The 16,799-nt window shown below is 50.1% G+C and overlaps 8 protein-coding genes across 8 annotated transcripts; 4 read left to right on the top strand and 4 right to left on the bottom strand.

Annotated features, from left to right (window-relative positions):
* Nucleotides 1-886: 886 nt before the first annotated feature.
* Nucleotides 887-2,398, top strand: PV08_09978 (uncharacterized protein; the record flags this gene model as incomplete). The annotated part of the gene is made up of 3 exons (XM_016384293.1): nt 887-989; nt 1,044-1,725; nt 1,780-2,398. 3 exons carry the CDS (start codon nt 887-889, stop codon nt 2,396-2,398), a joined length of 1,404 nt encoding a protein of 467 aa, XP_016232916.1.
* A 550-nt stretch (nt 2,399-2,948) lies between these two features.
* PV08_09977 (uncharacterized protein) lies at nt 2,949-4,061 on the bottom strand (the record flags this gene model as incomplete). The annotated part of the gene is made up of 1 exon (XM_016384292.1): nt 2,949-4,061. One exon carries the CDS (start codon nt 4,059-4,061, stop codon nt 2,949-2,951), a length of 1,113 nt encoding a protein of 370 aa, XP_016232915.1.
* A 1,086-nt stretch (nt 4,062-5,147) lies between these two features.
* PV08_09976 (uncharacterized protein) lies at nt 5,148-5,614 on the bottom strand (the record flags this gene model as incomplete). Its single annotated transcript, XM_016384291.1, has 2 exons — nt 5,148-5,498; nt 5,546-5,614. The coding sequence occupies 2 exons, from the start codon at nt 5,612-5,614 to the stop codon at nt 5,148-5,150; spliced, it is 420 nt and encodes a 139-aa protein (XP_016232914.1).
* A 327-nt stretch (nt 5,615-5,941) lies between these two features.
* On the top strand, nt 5,942-7,765 carry PV08_09975 (uncharacterized protein; the record flags this gene model as incomplete). Its single annotated transcript, XM_016384290.1, has 2 exons — nt 5,942-6,616; nt 6,668-7,765. The coding sequence occupies 2 exons, from the start codon at nt 5,942-5,944 to the stop codon at nt 7,763-7,765; spliced, it is 1,773 nt and encodes a 590-aa protein (XP_016232913.1).
* Nucleotides 7,766-8,311: 546 nt separating this feature from the next.
* On the top strand, nt 8,312-9,221 carry PV08_09974 (uncharacterized protein; the record flags this gene model as incomplete). The annotated part of the gene is made up of 2 exons (XM_016384289.1): nt 8,312-8,357; nt 8,455-9,221. 2 exons carry the CDS (start codon nt 8,312-8,314, stop codon nt 9,219-9,221), a joined length of 813 nt encoding a protein of 270 aa, XP_016232912.1.
* Nucleotides 9,222-9,356: 135 nt separating this feature from the next.
* PV08_09973 (uncharacterized protein) lies at nt 9,357-11,254 on the bottom strand (the record flags this gene model as incomplete). The annotated part of the gene is made up of 4 exons (XM_016384288.1): nt 9,357-10,030; nt 10,103-10,308; nt 10,362-10,815; nt 10,864-11,254. 4 exons carry the CDS (start codon nt 11,252-11,254, stop codon nt 9,357-9,359), a joined length of 1,725 nt encoding a protein of 574 aa, XP_016232911.1.
* A 1,078-nt stretch (nt 11,255-12,332) lies between these two features.
* On the top strand, nt 12,333-14,288 carry PV08_09972 (uncharacterized protein; the record flags this gene model as incomplete). Its single annotated transcript, XM_016384287.1, has 6 exons — nt 12,333-12,393; nt 12,492-12,574; nt 12,627-12,957; nt 13,012-13,555; nt 13,622-14,018; nt 14,088-14,288. The coding sequence occupies 6 exons, from the start codon at nt 12,333-12,335 to the stop codon at nt 14,286-14,288; spliced, it is 1,617 nt and encodes a 538-aa protein (XP_016232910.1).
* A 388-nt stretch (nt 14,289-14,676) lies between these two features.
* PV08_09971 (uncharacterized protein) lies at nt 14,677-15,603 on the bottom strand (the record flags this gene model as incomplete). The annotated part of the gene is made up of 3 exons (XM_016384286.1): nt 14,677-14,926; nt 14,985-15,428; nt 15,497-15,603. 3 exons carry the CDS (start codon nt 15,601-15,603, stop codon nt 14,677-14,679), a joined length of 801 nt encoding a protein of 266 aa, XP_016232909.1.
* Nucleotides 15,604-16,799: the final 1,196 nt, after the last annotated feature.

Genomic DNA, 16,799 nt, shown 5'->3' with positions numbered 1-16,799 from the left:
ATCATTCGTTGTATAGTTGTTATTTTCCCTGCTGTGTATTGCTCTTTGCTTCCGTGTACACACCAGTTATTGAATCCGACGGTAAAACTGAAAGGATAAGCACGTGCACTTCCCTCGACGAAATATGATTGCAGAGTCGTGTCGTACGCTTGTCTGATAATGACGTGTTAACTCTCTCGGAATGGGTTTCGACCATTGCTGGCAAGATCAAAATGGTGTCTTGCTTTGCTCGCGCTCTCATGTATTGTGGACTTTATCCCTCGTCGTTGTTTCGGTAGTCAAATGGTGACGTTTTGTGCTTTCTTCTCTGTGACCTTCTTTCTCTTGTTATCATTACACGCTATCGTCTAGAAGATAGTTACTGCACTAGCTATCTCTAAAGATATCTGATGAAACTGTGGATGCGGTCAATACATTCTGATCTTAGTATTAGCTGCTATTTAGACAATCTCTCTAGCAAGGTAAAGTCCATGAAATCATGTCTATTTTTATCATTTCCAAGTATTTGGCCTTATGTACCTTGAAACGGAGAGCGAATCTCACGTCATCTGCTCCTTCAGACGGAGTGAACCTTAATATTCGGCTCAATGTTGATGGATTGAGACGATATTTAAAAGCTTGAATGTTCATACAAGGGCTTTGAGTCGCAGTTTCATAATTCCAACGTCTCTTGGTATATTCTATTGATATTACAACTTGAGAAACAGACATTTACGAAGGCTCCCTTCACGAGTCAAACATTATGTCTCATCTCTTAGCTTTTAGTGGCTACGTTGGATATATATTGCTATTGTTAGCCTTGCGGTTCTTATATCGAAGATACTCGTCTCCGTTACTAAAGTACCCCGGTCCCTTTGTTGCATCGGGATCCAGAGTCTGGAAGGGTATGTACTTCCTGTCACAAGATTACCAGCTGACACTCCAGGCAGTCTGGAGTACATACAAGGGTCACACAGAGCAAGACCACATCCGAGTTCACAATATATATGGTGAGTAGAGTCCCTAGTTCTGGAACATCTATTTAACAAGTCGACTCCTTTGAGGCCCTGTTGTCCGAATTGCTCCAAACGAGCTCTCCTTTGCATCTCCGAGCGCAGCACGAGAGATTCTGGCTGCTGGTAAAGGGTTTCACAAGACCGACTTCTACAGGGTTTTCCCACCTCCGGAGAATCCAGATATCTTTACTGAAGTCAACGAACGTGCACACGCCCAGAAAAAGCGTATGGCAACCGTGGCATACAGCCTCGCCTCAATGCAACGCCTCGTCCCACGACTTGACCAAGCTGAGCGGATCCTGACCGATAAGCTTGATGAATTTGCTTCGTCAGGTCAGGTTTGTGATTTGGGTCAATGGCTACATTTCTTTGCATTCGATGTCCTGGGGCAGGTGGCGTTTTCGAAGCCGTTTGGATTTCTCACCCAAGGAAAGGATGTTGATAATACGATCCAAACCATCGACAATTCGCAGACCTACAATGGTATTGTTGGTCAGGTCCCGTGGATTGACTATTTACTGCGGCGCAACCCACTCTGGAAATATGTTCCCTTCCTGGCAACGAAAAATGCTCTTGTTACCAGGATAGCTTTGCGTGAACTCGAGGAGAGAAAGGTCGAAGCAGCGGAGACAATTTACGTCGATATCCTGGGCCAATTGATGCAAGCGCAAAACAGAGAACATAATACATTAAGCGAAGGAGATGTGTTTGCTATCGCTCACGGAGCAATGTAAGCAGGGAACGATCTCCGATCTATCTCCATGGCTGACAGCGTCCTTATTAGATTTGCAGGAGCCGATTCCACTTCTTCAACGATGCAGACTTTCCTTTGGCATGTTTTGGCTAATCCAAGCATACATCAGCGACTTGTCTCTGAAATTGAATCCGTCAATTCAACCGGCTTGCTGAGCGAAATGATCACTTTTGGGGAAGCGACCACTAAGCTCCCGTATTTTCAAGCGTGTCTGAAAGAAGCCATGCGGATTGGGCCTGCTGTCGGCCTCAATATCACAAGATTTGTTCCTAGCCCTCACGGAAAAGTCGATGGGCACGTATTAAGAGGCGGCACAAGGGTTGCCTTGAACGCCTGGGTTCTCCATCGTGACAGGGAAACCTTCGGAGAGGATGCAGACAAATATGTGCCCGAAAGATGGATCTTGAACGAGCAAGACGACAAGAACAAAGAGCGATTGACAATTATGGAGAGATGCATGTTCCAATTTGGCGGTGGCTCGCACCTTTGCATCGGACGCCATCTGGCCTTACTGGAGATGAACAAGCTACTCCCTCAGCTGTTACGGAGATACAAGTTTCAATTGGTCAACCCAGAAAAACCTCTGGATCATCATTCCTCCTTTTTCGTGGTACAGAAGGGGTTGCTGGTGAATATCAAGAAGAGATAATACTGTGACAGAATCGCTACTGTTCTTATCTGTCGGTGTTAGCGTTGATGGATTGGAACTTGTGCTGACGGCATTAGATGGTGATCAGCAACAGTGTTTCTATCAATCTCTGCGAGGTTGAAAAGGTTCCTTGTTCTCTGAGGGCCTCGGGGAAGTCCTAGACTATATAGATCGCTAGATGGCTATGGGAGATTATAGGAGGCCCAGGAATGATCTCTGGTGGCTGGTGTACCCCAGATTCTGATAATTTCTCGTGACAACTGCTGATATAATCGTCCCTTACGCAGATACTTCATTGTCACTATTTATTTTAGGGCGATGATGTCAACCGAGGACATGGAATGGATAACAATGAAAGAAGGAAAGAGTTTTGGTGATTAACACAACTGAACTAGAAGCTTTACCTGTTCCCCAGCGAATATTGCCTCGACTACCAACCTTAAGAGCGTTCCAGAAGCTTTCTTAGGCTAATACATGACACTATCTCCTATCATTCCAATCAAAGTACCACACAGTTGACATTTCTTGGGCCAGTCCTCTGACGTCACAACTACGGTGTTAACAAGACTTGCGATCCCCAGCCTTTCGATGCTGCAGCAGCTTTTACCGCATCCATGGCATGATCCAAATCAAACTTTTGTAGGTTTTTGATGCCAATAGCTTTTCCGAGTCCAAGAGAACCTCTTTCGATAAGTTTGATGAGTTTCAAAATATGGTCTCGCTCGTACATAAACCTTCCCTGAATCCTCAAGTTCTTGAACATGATGGTTAGGTACGGAAACTCGAAAGTCCCCTTTGCACCTCCCATAAGAACACATTTGCCGAACGGGCGCAGGGCACACATTGCACTCGTAATGTGCGTAGCATTGGCGGCTTCTGGAGGAGATAGGTCAATGAAAGCGTCTGCCCCCTCAGGGTTCAAGGATGCGCGCCTCAGAGCATCAGTATCCTCCGCGGAGTTACCGCTGAGGACGACAGTCTTCAGGCGTCCAGTTAACGCATAAACCGCAGCCAGATTGTCCAGTGCAGCCTTGTTACGACCAGCGGCAACCACAGTTGCTCCCATTGCAATGGCAACTGAGACAGCAGCGCCGCCATAGTATCCGGTTGCTGGAGCGACAATAACAGAGTCTCCCGGCGAGAGGCCAATCTCACTCAAGCCGCCAAAGGGAACGAGGCAGACAGCCAGAGCAGCAAGTTCGGGGACAGTGAAACCTCGCTGGTTTAGGAGAACATTTTCGTTGAGGGGATAAAGGTTCTCGAGAGGAAATTTCGCGAACTCGCTATAAGTTCCATCTCTCCATTCTCCATCCATCAGCTTCTGCGCCTCTGGGTAGCCGCCACCATGGATGCCGAACAGGATAGATACAGAGGGATTGTCTCTCGCACGAATTGTGACGTCGCAAAACACGAGCTGCCCTTTGGCAAGATGCACCGCGTCCGGTCCGACTTCCTCGATGCGGCCAATTGCTGAACCACCAGGTGTTAATGGAAGCGATAGCGGATAGCCTCGACTGCCGTCAAGAATCTCGCCCATGTATGGGACCACGGCGACCGTAAGGATTCGAACGATAGCTTCGCCGGACTTGGGCGTGGGTTTCGCTCGGCGCTCCAGGATTGGAGGACGATCATGAGAAGTGAGAACGAGTGCACGGTACTCCATTTCTTCGTATGAGTTTTATGGTTCTGTTGAAGCTGTCGGCCCAGCTGAATATCGAGTCTTTGCTCTTTTTATACCTTTCTCGGTCACCTCTGATATACTCATACATTGCCTCCAGAGTAATAAAGAAAGGCGAAAATTGCTGGCTCCGATTGCTATCTCCGTTGAGATGGAATTATTGATGTAAATCCGGCACGGCAATAGTGAGCGAGGTAATTGCCCTAAGAAGTATGTGTGCTCGGGTCTAGAAAGCCTATGGAGGTTCCCCACACGGGCTCTTGCTCCAACGCACATTGGTGATGAAGGGCAACATGAGGATAACCTCATTGAGAACAGTTGATATCGCGATCGAATTGGCGGATGACTACTTGGAGGGCGAGAGGAGTGATATTGCTAGGATATATAGTGCGGTCAGACTTACGGTCTCTCATTAGTTAGACAATCACTAGGATTGATTCTTAGGCTGACTTTGATTAGGGATAAAGTAAAGTCTACTTTCGGACTTCGTTAGGGGTTGGGAATGAAGGCTTCTAAGTTAGTTAACTTAGAGCGCCCGCATGACGCCTCAGCCGGTAAGCTTAGGCCTTATGGGTATTAAACATTATGTCGCATACCTAAACCCTCAGGATTCTAGGTTGGCTTTTGGCCTTACCGACTTCATGTGGGGCCATGCCGCAGATGCATTGCGAAGAATCTGTTACCAACATTTTCAGCTGACGATCGTATGCGGCATGGGCCCAGTCGAAACACGGAACTCGATAGTTCTCACGGCATGACCAAAATTGAGTGGTCAATTTCTCACAAGCGGTCACATCGTCAATCTAAAACTCTGCAAATCGATCACTGAAAAGAGGTTCGGTGTGTTGCATGTAATTGCGCCTGTCCTTTCAGCCTCACTGCACACCAACTGTCACAGAGGACAACATACTTTTATTCCATTTGTTCTACGCAACCAGCAACCTCCTCTGTGTACGCAAATGGCACTTCGAGTAGATGGCGACCAGGTGGTTGTATCTAACAGGCAATAAAACCCCTCCCCGCCCCCCGCCCCATCCATTCCCGGACTTGACTCATTTACAACTTTCGCGATCAATACTTCTGCTTCTGCGCAGCATCCTCGATCGGGGTCTGCCATGGCAGTCGATGCGTGACATTGAGCTCCGTAACCGGAGTCTTCAAGAGCGGCCCTGTTTCGTCCAATGTGCCCGCCTGTACAACCACAATATCTGGCTGAGGTGTTGAGTGAGGCACCGCATGTATTGGACTGCCACATTCGGGACAGAAGGACAACGAGAACTCGAAGCCTTCATCGATGTGCTTCGTCTTGAACGTCTTCAAACTGCCGCTCGTAAGCCTGAAGGCCTGCGTTGGCACTGTCAAGTTCAACGATGTCGTGCTTCCACTGATCTTGCGGCAAGGCCGGCAGTGGCACACCGAAGTCTGATGTGCTCTTAGCAAAGCCGGAGAAGAAGGACCGAGGGGGTTACCGGATTGGCCGCATCTGGCGCAACGTCCAGTGTGAATTTGACATTGCCGCAGAGACAGCTGCCTTCCATTGTCATTTCTACTCTAAGGGTGTAGAGAAGACTCGGATATGATCTCGAGGTAAGAGAATCCGATGATGGAAATTGACTCTGGTCACGGTCACTTTTCTGCAAATCGCGCATCCGGAGCTCGGCGAACCACCAAGTAACCCCGGCATCCGGTAAGGCTTGCGGTCTCAATCAACTTCTCCACCACCGGCTCGTACTGTTTTCCCCATGCTTCGGGTGATGCTTAGTGTGAGTCTTTGATGAGGAGAGATACTTATTTGAGAAAATGTTCATATTGGCACGGTGAGTACCCACGATGGCTATTCTTCTAAAATCACTGTCATAGTCAGCATGATTGCAAAACAAGTGCCCGACGGCGAGAAGCCATACACCATCCAAGGAGAAGCACAGAAGATCTACAAAACCATTGTCAACGACTCCAGACTCAATGTTCCCGAGGAGGTCAAGGCGCTAGCCGACAGAGTCAACTTTGTGGGTGAAGAGACTCAACCGTTCTACCCGGTCCCCTACAAATGTGCAGAGGCTCAAGCTGGTCTGTTAGGTCACGTCGCCCTGTTGGCGCTAGCCATAGCAAAAGATCGCTACGGCACAGATCAGTCGTGCGAGATCGATGTTAGCCAGGCTCTACTGAACGGTCTGGGCGCGCTGTTCATGCGACATGAGGACACATGGCTTTCCGGGAGCCCAAAGATGGTAAGCGCAGTACAGCGTTGGGACCACGGCCAGACTCGTGAGCTGTACAGACAGCTGGCGACCAACATCTACAAGTCCAAGGATGGTCGTTGGTATTCGCTGCATGGCAATATGAATCCAACACCTTTGCTGGAAATGCTCGGCGTGCCGCAGCACAACGAACAGAATTTGACTTGGGAGCAAATCCTCGAGATGTACATGAAGATAGTGGGTGACATTGATTCAACGACGCTTGACAACTGGAGTAACAATGTCTACCGTACCCCTGGGACTATTTGTTACGAGAAGGGGGAGTTTGAAGAAACGCCTCACGTTAGTCCATCTATCCTTCTTTCGTCGCTGATACTCATTAGATGACTTCAGGGCAAAGCTATCAAAGACGAACCATACTACAATCTTCTCTCCCAACCATATTACACTCAACCAGTAGTATCATGGGACACGATACCCTTCGACCCAAATGATCGACGCCCACTGTCTGGTATCAAAGTGCTAGATCTGGCACGCGCCATTGCAGCCCCGACAGTTGGGCGAGTGTGCGCCGCGCTAGGAGCAACAGTCATTCGAGTATCATGTTCAATGAACACCGAACTACCGATCACGCTGATGGACGGGTGTCTGGGCAAGACAAGCGTGGATGTCAACCTGAAGACATTCGAGGGTCGCAAGAAGCTACTCGAACTGGTTGAGGAAGCCGACGTCTTTATTGATGGATATAGACCAGCGGTCTTGGAACATCTGGGATTCGGGCGCGACGCTGTGTTGGGGCTCGTCGCCAAGCGTGACCGTGGCATCGTGTATATCCAGGAGAACTGCTACGGGTGGAGAGGCCCCTGGACGATCAGGCCAGGTTGGGCTCAGATCGCCGACACGGTGTGTGGCATTGGACTCGCAATCGGCCGATTCAACGGCTTCGACGAGGCACATATCTTCCCGGGTCCCAATGCCGACTACCTCACAGGCCACGCAGGGACAGCTGCGGTACTGCATGCCCTGTACCTACGTTCCCGATCGGGTGGCTCCTACGTCGCGCAGTGCAGTCTTCTCGTCTCGAACCTACACATGCAATCCTACGGAACGTACAGTGCCGAGCAGCAGGAAATCTTGAAAGCCCGCAACCAGGATCTCGTTGGCCACATGCGACACTACGACGAGATCGTCAGCCACGGGCGCAACCGGCACGTCGTGCGCGGATTCATTGCTGACAGGGGCTTCGAACGCGCTTTTCGGAAAGGATTCTTTCAAACCGTGCCAGGGTCCGCGTTTGGATTGGGGGAGCTTCAAGTTGCCAGTCTGGCGATTAAGTTCAAAGATTCGGTTGATGGGGAAGATAGAGAAGGAATGCGTACAGACTGGGTTGTTGGGCCGTCCCCTCCTGGTTATCATAAGCCGCAGTGGGTGAGGGAGGAGAACCCAGAGTTTGTGTCTCTCACAGTCAAGGAGGAGACGGCTCAGAGTTAAGACCTTGAACAGTGGAAAGGTGGGATACAGATAACTTACAAAGCCGGAATCAAGGAAGGGACGTGTGGTTGGTGTTGAGGGACAGGGGAAGAAAGACGAGATAGTGTATGCTATTCTAGTCACAAATATAAGCAGTACTGGTGCAGAAAGACTGATCTGGACGCCATTGAGCAATGTCATCCTTCATCCAAATGGCGAGCAAGCACGACGACAGAGTTGACTCCAGGGTGAAGATCCACATATGCTGCTAGCTCCCTGTTCTTCAGCAACATGTAAAGCGGGGACATCAATAAGTGATATCGCAAGGACACAAGATCGGAACTAGGAGGACTCCTCCACCACGGGATTGGAAGCACCGTCACCGACCCCGAAGGCAAGTTCCGGGCCCGGAGAGAAACTGCGGAGTGCATTCGGAACACGGGCCATTGCCTGGATCAACCGCAGCAGCAACTGAAATGATGCGAGCCGGCATGATATTTGCCTCCATGGCCGTTGGTTTCGGGAAACATGTCTGATTGCGTGAAACAGGGCGATGCTTGAAGAACTATGTCGACAGCAAAGAATTGTTGTGTCGTCGGGAAACCTGCCCCAGGTAAGCGACGTTCCCAAACGTGACATTCAGCCTTGGTGCCCGCGAGGCTGCGTGCAACAGAGAGACGATTGTTTTCAGGTACTAACCACACACCCAGACTCGTACGTACCCCTTGGAGAGTGCGAAACTATCGGAGCCATCCGAGTCTACTCATCAAATCCACCCGTCGTGGTTCCCAGTCGGGGACTGCTTCTGCTCCTACCTGATGGCTTTGGCCTTGCGCGGCACAACTTTATACTGGCAGACCGCTTTGCGAGTCAAGGATGGCGTGTAATAGTGCCCGACTACTTTGAAGGCGACCCACTTCCCATCCAAATGCTGCGTCGGGACCACACTGTGTCCATTGACGAGCAGCTGTGGCCGGAGTCAGACAAGCAAAAGCTTCGAGACTTAGATTTCCCAGCGTGGCTGCAACGCCACAATCATGCGCGCGTGTCGTCGCTGCTGGAAGACCTTGTTGAAGGACTTCAGAAGCGATCTGAAGCTGGAGTGATTGTCGGTGTTGGATATTGTTTCGGTGGGAAGCACGTTCTCAGACTGGCAAAATCGAGTTTGCAAGCCGCCGCGGCTTTCCACCCCAGCTTCGTTGAGGTTGGGGACATCGCGGACATCCAGGCACCTCTGTACGTTGGCCTAGCGGAGAAGGACAACATGGTACCAGCATCACTGGCTCAAGACCTGCAAGCTTGGACGGCGACGAAAATGGGACCGAATGTCCCGTTTACTATGGAGATCTATCCAGGAGTTGGACATGGGTTCGCAGCTCGGCCCGACACCAAGGACGAGAATATTAGGACTCAGTACGAGAAGGCATTCCAGAGAAGCATGGATCATTTGAACAAGTACATAGGTGATCAAGTATAAATAAAATCCTTCTTAGATGCCTAAGTCTAGAATGAAAACTACCTGCAGACGAGTCCCGTGTTGCATGGCGTTGGAGATCAAAACGATGTCCATCTCACTCTCCAACGCTAAGCCATCCAGTATCATGTCTCGCTTTCAATATCTGTCAATCGCCACTTTCTCCAGCGGTTTCTCTATGAATTCCCAATCGCTCCAGTTGATCCTCGCCAGCATCCGCCGGAACTGCCACCAAGTCCACGGCATCGTGTATGTATTCCAGCCAGCATCGTTCTTATAATACGTGACGCAATCTGGTCGGGTCCACACGAACTTCCCCTCCTGTGCTCTCTGCACTTCGTCATTGTATCTCCGCTCGGCGACCCTGTTTGGATGCATCGCAAACTTGACTCCCTTTCTCGCGCGTAAAACAGACTCCCTCACCACCTTTGCAGCGAAGCGTGCTTGCTGCTCCCAGTTATCCTGCTGCGATGACCAGACGTGTGCCGAGTTAGGTCCGAAGCAGTAGAACATGTTTGGGAACTCGCTCGTAGCCAAGCCATATAAGGCTTCGGGGTGGTCCTTCCATTTTTCTTGGAGATCGAGTCCATTGAGACCTGTTACTGTTTCATGCTCCAGGAATTGTGCCACGTTGAATCCGGTACCGAAAATAATGACGTCGTACGGTCGTTCGACTTCCTGCCCGGTTATCTTATCGGCAGATACCACACCGTGTTCAGTATAGCGAACGAGGTTCTCGCGGAGAACGGTACAGTTGGGTCTCGCAAGTGATGTATAGAAGTTGTCAAGCCGTAGTGGTCTCTTACAGTAATCTGTGAGCCCAAGTTAGCGGGTTGCTATACACCAGCTTGCGTCGGGCGACCTAGTTCTCTCTCTCGACTTACATTTGGAATTGGGTCGGACCTTTTCACGCAACACGGGATCTGAGATCTGCGACTCCATAAACTTCACCGCAGTTGCGGTCATCGAGTCGTTCAACGGATCTCCGTCTGTGGCCATCCTTCGACCAAATCGCATCATTCGGAGGTTCATTCTCATCCGAATGAACCAGGCAAACATAGGTACCCATCTACAAGCCCAACGAAAGAGCCTGGTTCTCATCAGCGCTCCAGTTCCAACGTCGTAGATTTTGGAGAATCTTACCATGAGTAGGCAAAATCCCCCCGACCAACGCAGACAGGCGGGGTCCGCATGTAGACCGTCAAGTGTTTCGGCTTGTCGATGATCTCTGGGATCAATTGCGCAGCACTCGGTCCACAGCCAATGATAGCCACATTCTTGCCTGTCAGGTCGTAGTCATTTCGCCAGTAGGCAGTATGCCATGAGACACCTTTGAAGTTCTCACGCCCAGGGGTGTTGCCCCATTTTGGGCGGTCCAGGCTTCCGACACACTGGCAGACAATGTCTGCGAGCCAATGCTCAGTCTCTCGGGTAACTTTGTTTAAAACGCCGACGTGCCAGACCATGTGCTCTTCATCCCAAGCGCAATGTTTGACGAAACTTTCGAACTGGGTGCTTTGCTCGAGTTGATACTCATGTGCAAACTCCGTGTAGTAGGCCTCGATCTGCGATCGCTTGGCATAGAAGTGCGTCCAATCTTAGACCATCAGTATTGGTGAGAATGTCCAGCAGAAGGCAGACTTACTCTTGTTTATGTTGTACGAAGTGGTATAGATCATGGCCGGGACATCGCATGCACAGCCGGGATATTTGTTCTTCTGCCAGACGCCGCCGTAGCCATTCAAAGCGTCAAAGAGCTGGATGTCTTGAAGATTTACATGACCATCACGTAAGAGTATGGAAGCCTGTTGTATTCCATTGATGCCTCCACCGACGATGATGACTTTCTTCCGCCGCTCCAAAGGAACTGTGTTGGCGGGTGCAAACACGGGCTGGGCGTCGCCTGTTTGTGCAAACCCGGTGAGCGCGCCATACTCGTCTCCACCCACTATGCCAGCGTCAAAGGTCTTGACTAGTTGAGGTGGACTTGCAGCTGCTGGTGAGCCCGACAGAGAGTCAATTTCACCAAGATGCATGTTTTTCTGGTAGATTGTCTTGAAATTTGAGATGGTAGGAAACCGAGTGTCAGCATACTCATGTGAAGTGAAGCACGCCGGAGCCGACTTTTTAAAAGCAAAAACCGTTCAACTCACTAATTCCAGACGAGGAGGACTGAAACTTTGATCCGCGAAGTTGCAGGCACCACATGTGTACTAATTGCATTGCTCACCTGACTTCACAGTTAGCATTTCGACAACATTTGACCTCCGAGTGTTGCAATACTCTGTATCGACTGATGCGATTCAACCCGGGCCCGAAGCTTCTGGGGAGCATTCTGAGCTCCGTCCAACCCCGTGAGCGATGGACGGGGCTCCGCAACGAAAGTGACGGGCGGGCCCTGGAGAATTATGTGGTGGTCAGCCCGAGTCCGAAGCCATTCCGAGTCCGAAGCCACCCCGTGGGTAGCTTGGATCTCTGGCTTGCATGAAGAACTCTACATCGGAGTAAGGGTCATGCTTTCTGCTGGTCCATTAGCAACCTCAACGATAGCCAAATCCAGGATTCCGGCACAAGCCTTGCCACCTGGATCAAGCTTCGAAGCTTAGGGAACTTAGTCTGAGGAGAGAGATATCTGCCAAGATGTTCAGGGAGGTCTGGGAAAAACCGAAAACTCTCAGTCTTTTCAGAACCTCCGCTGAGAACAGCATTTCCAGTAGTAGTTGATGCAAGATATTCTGTTTAATAGTCCGCTGTAATAACGACTCATCGGTCGAAGCGCGAAGCCTTCTCGCAACATACATAATCGAGAGTGGGGCTTATTGTAGTCTTAACCACTGTCTGAAAGGGCACTTCCTCCCATGCTTGGCGGTTCAATTCCTATCTCGTCCTTTTGTCCCTTAGTCGCTGAATCTCTAGACCTGCTCTGACAAATCCCACATCCCCAGCTAACTAGTCCTTCGGGGCCCCGTGTGGATCGATCGTGTGCCAGGCATGCCTACATATAAAGAGCTTGCTTCGTGGTAAGCAGGGGCAGGCCTTCGAGACGAATTTCACTGTGATAGGAGACATCCTTGAATTAAAAGTCAAGTTATCTTTACTGTGACCGCCGCCAACATGAAACGCCTTGCCCTGCACGAAATTGAGCAGAGCCATGGAACTGTGCAGCTGATATCAGGTAAGTCTTCAATACAACACTCTAGTGCATATTGTTATCCGTTCCACTGCTGGCTAGCATTAACGATAGAGCATTCTCAACTAACACAATTCGCGCAGACGGGCAAGCACTCCAACGTAAGAAAGGCACTTCGATTGTGCTTGTGCCTCAGCCAACTCGCAACGACCCTAACGATCCTCTAGTATGGCCGTCACTCTGCCGACGCTGTGATTGAAGTACTAACGACTCTCCAGAATTGGCCCTTTGCGAAACGCGTCGCAGCGTTTTGGTCGGTTCTCTTCTTGTCTGCTTTGTGCAACTTTTGTATCACCGGATTGGCGCCAGGATTTGGACAGCTCATCGAGGAGTTTCATATCAGTCTCACTCAGGTTACATGGCTGATCTCAGCTTGTCTACTGGGAGAATTCATGGGCTGCTATACAGTGGCACCATTCTCGACCCGGTATGGCAAACGACCACTCTGGCTTCTCTGTGGTCTCTTCTTCTTCGTTTGCAACCTCTGGGCTGCCGCAGCGAAGTCATACTCATCACTCCTCTTGGCAAGATTCTTTGCGTCCTGGGCGAGTAAGTCATTCATTCCCTTGCATATTTGTACAAATTCTGACATGAATGCAATAGGCGGAACAAGCGAACCCCTAAGTGTCGGAACCTTGCATGACATCTTCTTCCTCCACGAGCGAGGAACCCAAGCGGGTGTCCAGTCCATTTGGTTGAGTCTTGGGAGTTCTCTGGCACCCCCTATCTGTGGTTTTTTGATCCAAGATAAGGGATGGCGCTGGTACCATTGGCTTGTGTCTATCTTGGCGGGCGCTGATCTCATACTTCTTTTCTTCGTGGTGCCAGAAACTCAGTATAATAGAGATATGCAGTCATCACTCGGTGCCGTTGGCGCCGAGAAGGAGAACAACGGTAGGAGTATCGACACGCCACCGGAGACGGTGGATCCGAAGATAATGTCGGGCCCTGAGGTGGAAATGCTCGAAGCACAAAGCTCAACCATCTCACGAGTCAAGCCAAAGAAGACATATAAGGAAGAGCTAAAACCATGGTCACCGGTAAACAAAGAGGTGAACCTCGTTGGTTCGTTCCTCCGCCCATGGGCAACTTGGTGCTATCCGAGTGTTGTCTGGTCGGTGTTGTCCTTCTCAATTCATGTCACATGGTAAGGTTGTCTAGTCGTTTCCCCTTTTCATATCAAGAAAGCGAGTCGCTGACGCAACTACGACAGCGTTGTGGTCCTCATCAGTTTAATCCCAGTTTATCTCGGAGCCCCGCCTTACAACTTTAGCATTAGCCAGCAGGGATTGGTATTCTTGAGCCCATGCATTGGGAATCTCTTTGGATCTTTCTTTTGTGGATATATCAACGACAAGTTGAGCCAATGGTCCACTCGCCGCAATGGAGGCGTGTTTGAGCCGGAAATGCGCCTCCCTGTGGTGGTCTTTCCAGCACTCCTAGTTCCGGCGGGCTTGCTCATGTTCGGGGTTGGAATTGCTCACGAAACTCATTGGATTGTGCCTGTATTCGGAACTGGTCTGGTTGGTGTTGCATTAACAGGAATTGGATCAATCATACAGCCATACTTGATGGATAGTTATGCTCCAGTCATCTTTGATTGCTTGGTGGTACGTATTCCCCGTCTTAACTGAGGAACAGCGCAGTCCTTGTGAAGGTTCCACACTGACTATTTATAGACGTTCAACGGCTTCAAGAACCTTGTCTCCTTTGCAGTGGGCTTTGCGGTAGTCCCATGGCTTGAGCTCGATGGCATAGTGACGGTGTTCATTATTCTGGCTGTGCTTGTGGTGGTTATTGACGCAGCCGTGTTGGTGATATACTTCTTCGGGAAGAAGCTGAGGCAGAGGGATGCTCGCCTAAGAATATTCCTATTCTAGTTTGCTGTACTTGTCGCTTGGGCAGGGAAATATTTTGTGATATAGCATGTCCTGCGGCCAAAAGTCTCCAGCTCTCGGAGCGGAGACGAATTTCCACAGACAATCATACTAGACCAGGGGCGAAGAGGTGACGATCAGAGTGTGTTGCAGCAAATAGGAGACAAGTCCCTCAAAAGAATAAAAACGAGATAATTCAACACAATGAAGAAGTCAACATAACGAAGAATTCAACAAAGGCTTATCCTTTGTTCACACCCTTTCACCGTTCAACCGTGGCGGCGAAGAAATCTAACAACATCATTTCAAAATTGAAACATTTTATGTCGAATCCAAGCATCAGAAGCTTCCAATATCGACATGGCGCTATGTGAAGGTTAAAACCAGCTCCCTAGGTCATTAAGAACCCTCCGTTCACAGGGATGCAGGCTCCTGTTATCCAGCCACTCCTCCTCTCGCACAGGAATGCAATTGCGTAAGCGATCTCAGAGGGATCTGCCATTCTAGATCCCATCGGGGTCGCGTCCAGCATCGGCTGGATCTTCTCAAGGAAACTGGGGCCAGCGTGATTGAAGCCATGTGTATTTGTTGGACCTGGTTCGACAGCATTGACGGTGCATCCATATTGCCTTCCTAACTCCCTATGACGAGGGGGTGAGAAACGATATCAAAGACGTACCGATGGTGGAGGTGACTTACAAAGCCCAGCACCTAGTGAAGGACTCGACCATCGATTTTGTGCCATTGTAAATAGTCGATCCAACGTAACCTTGTCGAGCACCAGTGCTGCTCACGTTGACAATTCGGCTGTTTTGCGCGAGATGAGGAAGAACGGCTTGGGTGAGGAGAAGCATGCCTCGAGCGTTCAAATTAACTTGTGAATCCCACTGATCAAGGGCCACATATTTTAGCAGTCGCATGACGGCTATCCCAGCATTATTGACGAGAATATCGATCTTACCGCCCGTCAAGCGAACTGTTTCGTTAACAAGGTGTTGAGGGCCATCAAGAGTGGACAAATCGGCCTCAATTGCAAGGCACTTGGATGCCGCTGAGCCTTGAGTCTTTGCGATCTGACCCAGAACCGCCTCTGCGTCCGTTTTCTGTTCTGGCCAAGGGTAATTGACGATCACCAGAGCACCTCTGCAAGACAGTTGTTAGTCTCTTGCTGCCCATGTGAGAGACTTTCGCGGAAGGCAGAATTTATTCACCTTGACGCCAGTTCAATACACACAGCTGCTCCGATACCACGAGCACTACCACTAACGATGGCCACTTTCCCCTTCAGCGTTTGCTCTGCCACAGATTCTGTTTCCATGTTGATATCTTTCCACCACTGATCTATTGGGGAACACTGACTCGAGCGGAATGGAGAGGCTGTGGCATTTGGAGGACGTGTTGCTGACACGACCAAACATTGGTGCCATCACGACGGCCGTGGAAAATTGAGCAAATCGGATGTGATTCGGGAATTCTGGACCTCGGCGCGTAGAATCTCACTGTATGGCGCGTGAGAGGTTCGTGACACCCATTCGGAGTCCGGGTAAGCCACACTACAACTCCGAAGCCTTCTCTCGTTTGCCACGGCACAAGGGCGCACATCCAGGGCAAGCTCATTTAACTTCGAACGTCGGCCAGTTCGATGACTCCAAGGAAGCTCCAAGGGTACTCCTTTCACTGTTGGAGAAACGTCTAGATCTCTGGATTGCTCCCGGATAGTGTTTGGAGGGGAGAAGCGGAAGTCGCAGCGCACGGAGAATGATATGGAACTGTAGGCCAGCCCAGCACTTCTCTTTGGTTGGTTTCAATAAATCTTTGGGGGATTTGAGGCCTGGATAAGCTATGAAGGGCCGAGGATGAGCAGAGATAAAATGACCGACCCAAACCCTGGAGTTGCAAAGAGGTTATAGAGTGAGTAACTAAAGTACCCGGGTAAAAGCGAGAGTCAGACCGCGCAAGAAGAGGCCTACGTAGTAAGGAGGCTAGTTAGTTAGTTAGTGCGCCAAGAGGCACCATGTCGAGAAAGTGCGCCGAGGGCTAGTTAGTAGGCCTAAGTTAGCTGCGACGGGCTAACTAAGTTACTGTAGTTGCGAGCTGCTAACTAACTAACTAACTAACTAACTAACTAGTTGCGGGGTTGCGTACCTGGAGACAAGCGCACCCCGCGCCCCCAGGGCACATAATAGATGAAAATGGCGTTCAGCCGTAGACTTCCGCGACATGCGTTTTGTTCATCTCTGGTCATTGACCACGACATAGCAGCCATACCTACTTCCCTCTCTCTAGGGCTCTCGCCCTCGCCCTCGCTCTCGTTCTGCACCCTTCAATAGTTCGTTGACACTATGGAGTTCGCCGAGAATGAGAACTGGAGGCTTGCTCGCTATCATTGCTCGATCTGCTCGCGGCCATTTGACCGCAAAGACACCTTGTCGCGGCATGTGCAAACCCACGATAAGCGTCGGTTGCGAGCCAAGACAAGAAGAAGAGCCTGTCTTCTTTGCTCCCAGTCCAAAA

This window comes from Exophiala spinifera, assembly GCF_000836115.1.
Source record: "Exophiala spinifera strain CBS 89968 unplaced genomic scaffold supercont1.7, whole genome shotgun sequence".
Lineage (NCBI taxonomy): Eukaryota > Fungi > Ascomycota > Eurotiomycetes > Chaetothyriales > Herpotrichiellaceae > Exophiala > Exophiala spinifera.
The sequence above is the reverse complement of the archived record's forward strand: the minus strand, read 5'-3'. Positions and strand labels throughout refer to the sequence as shown.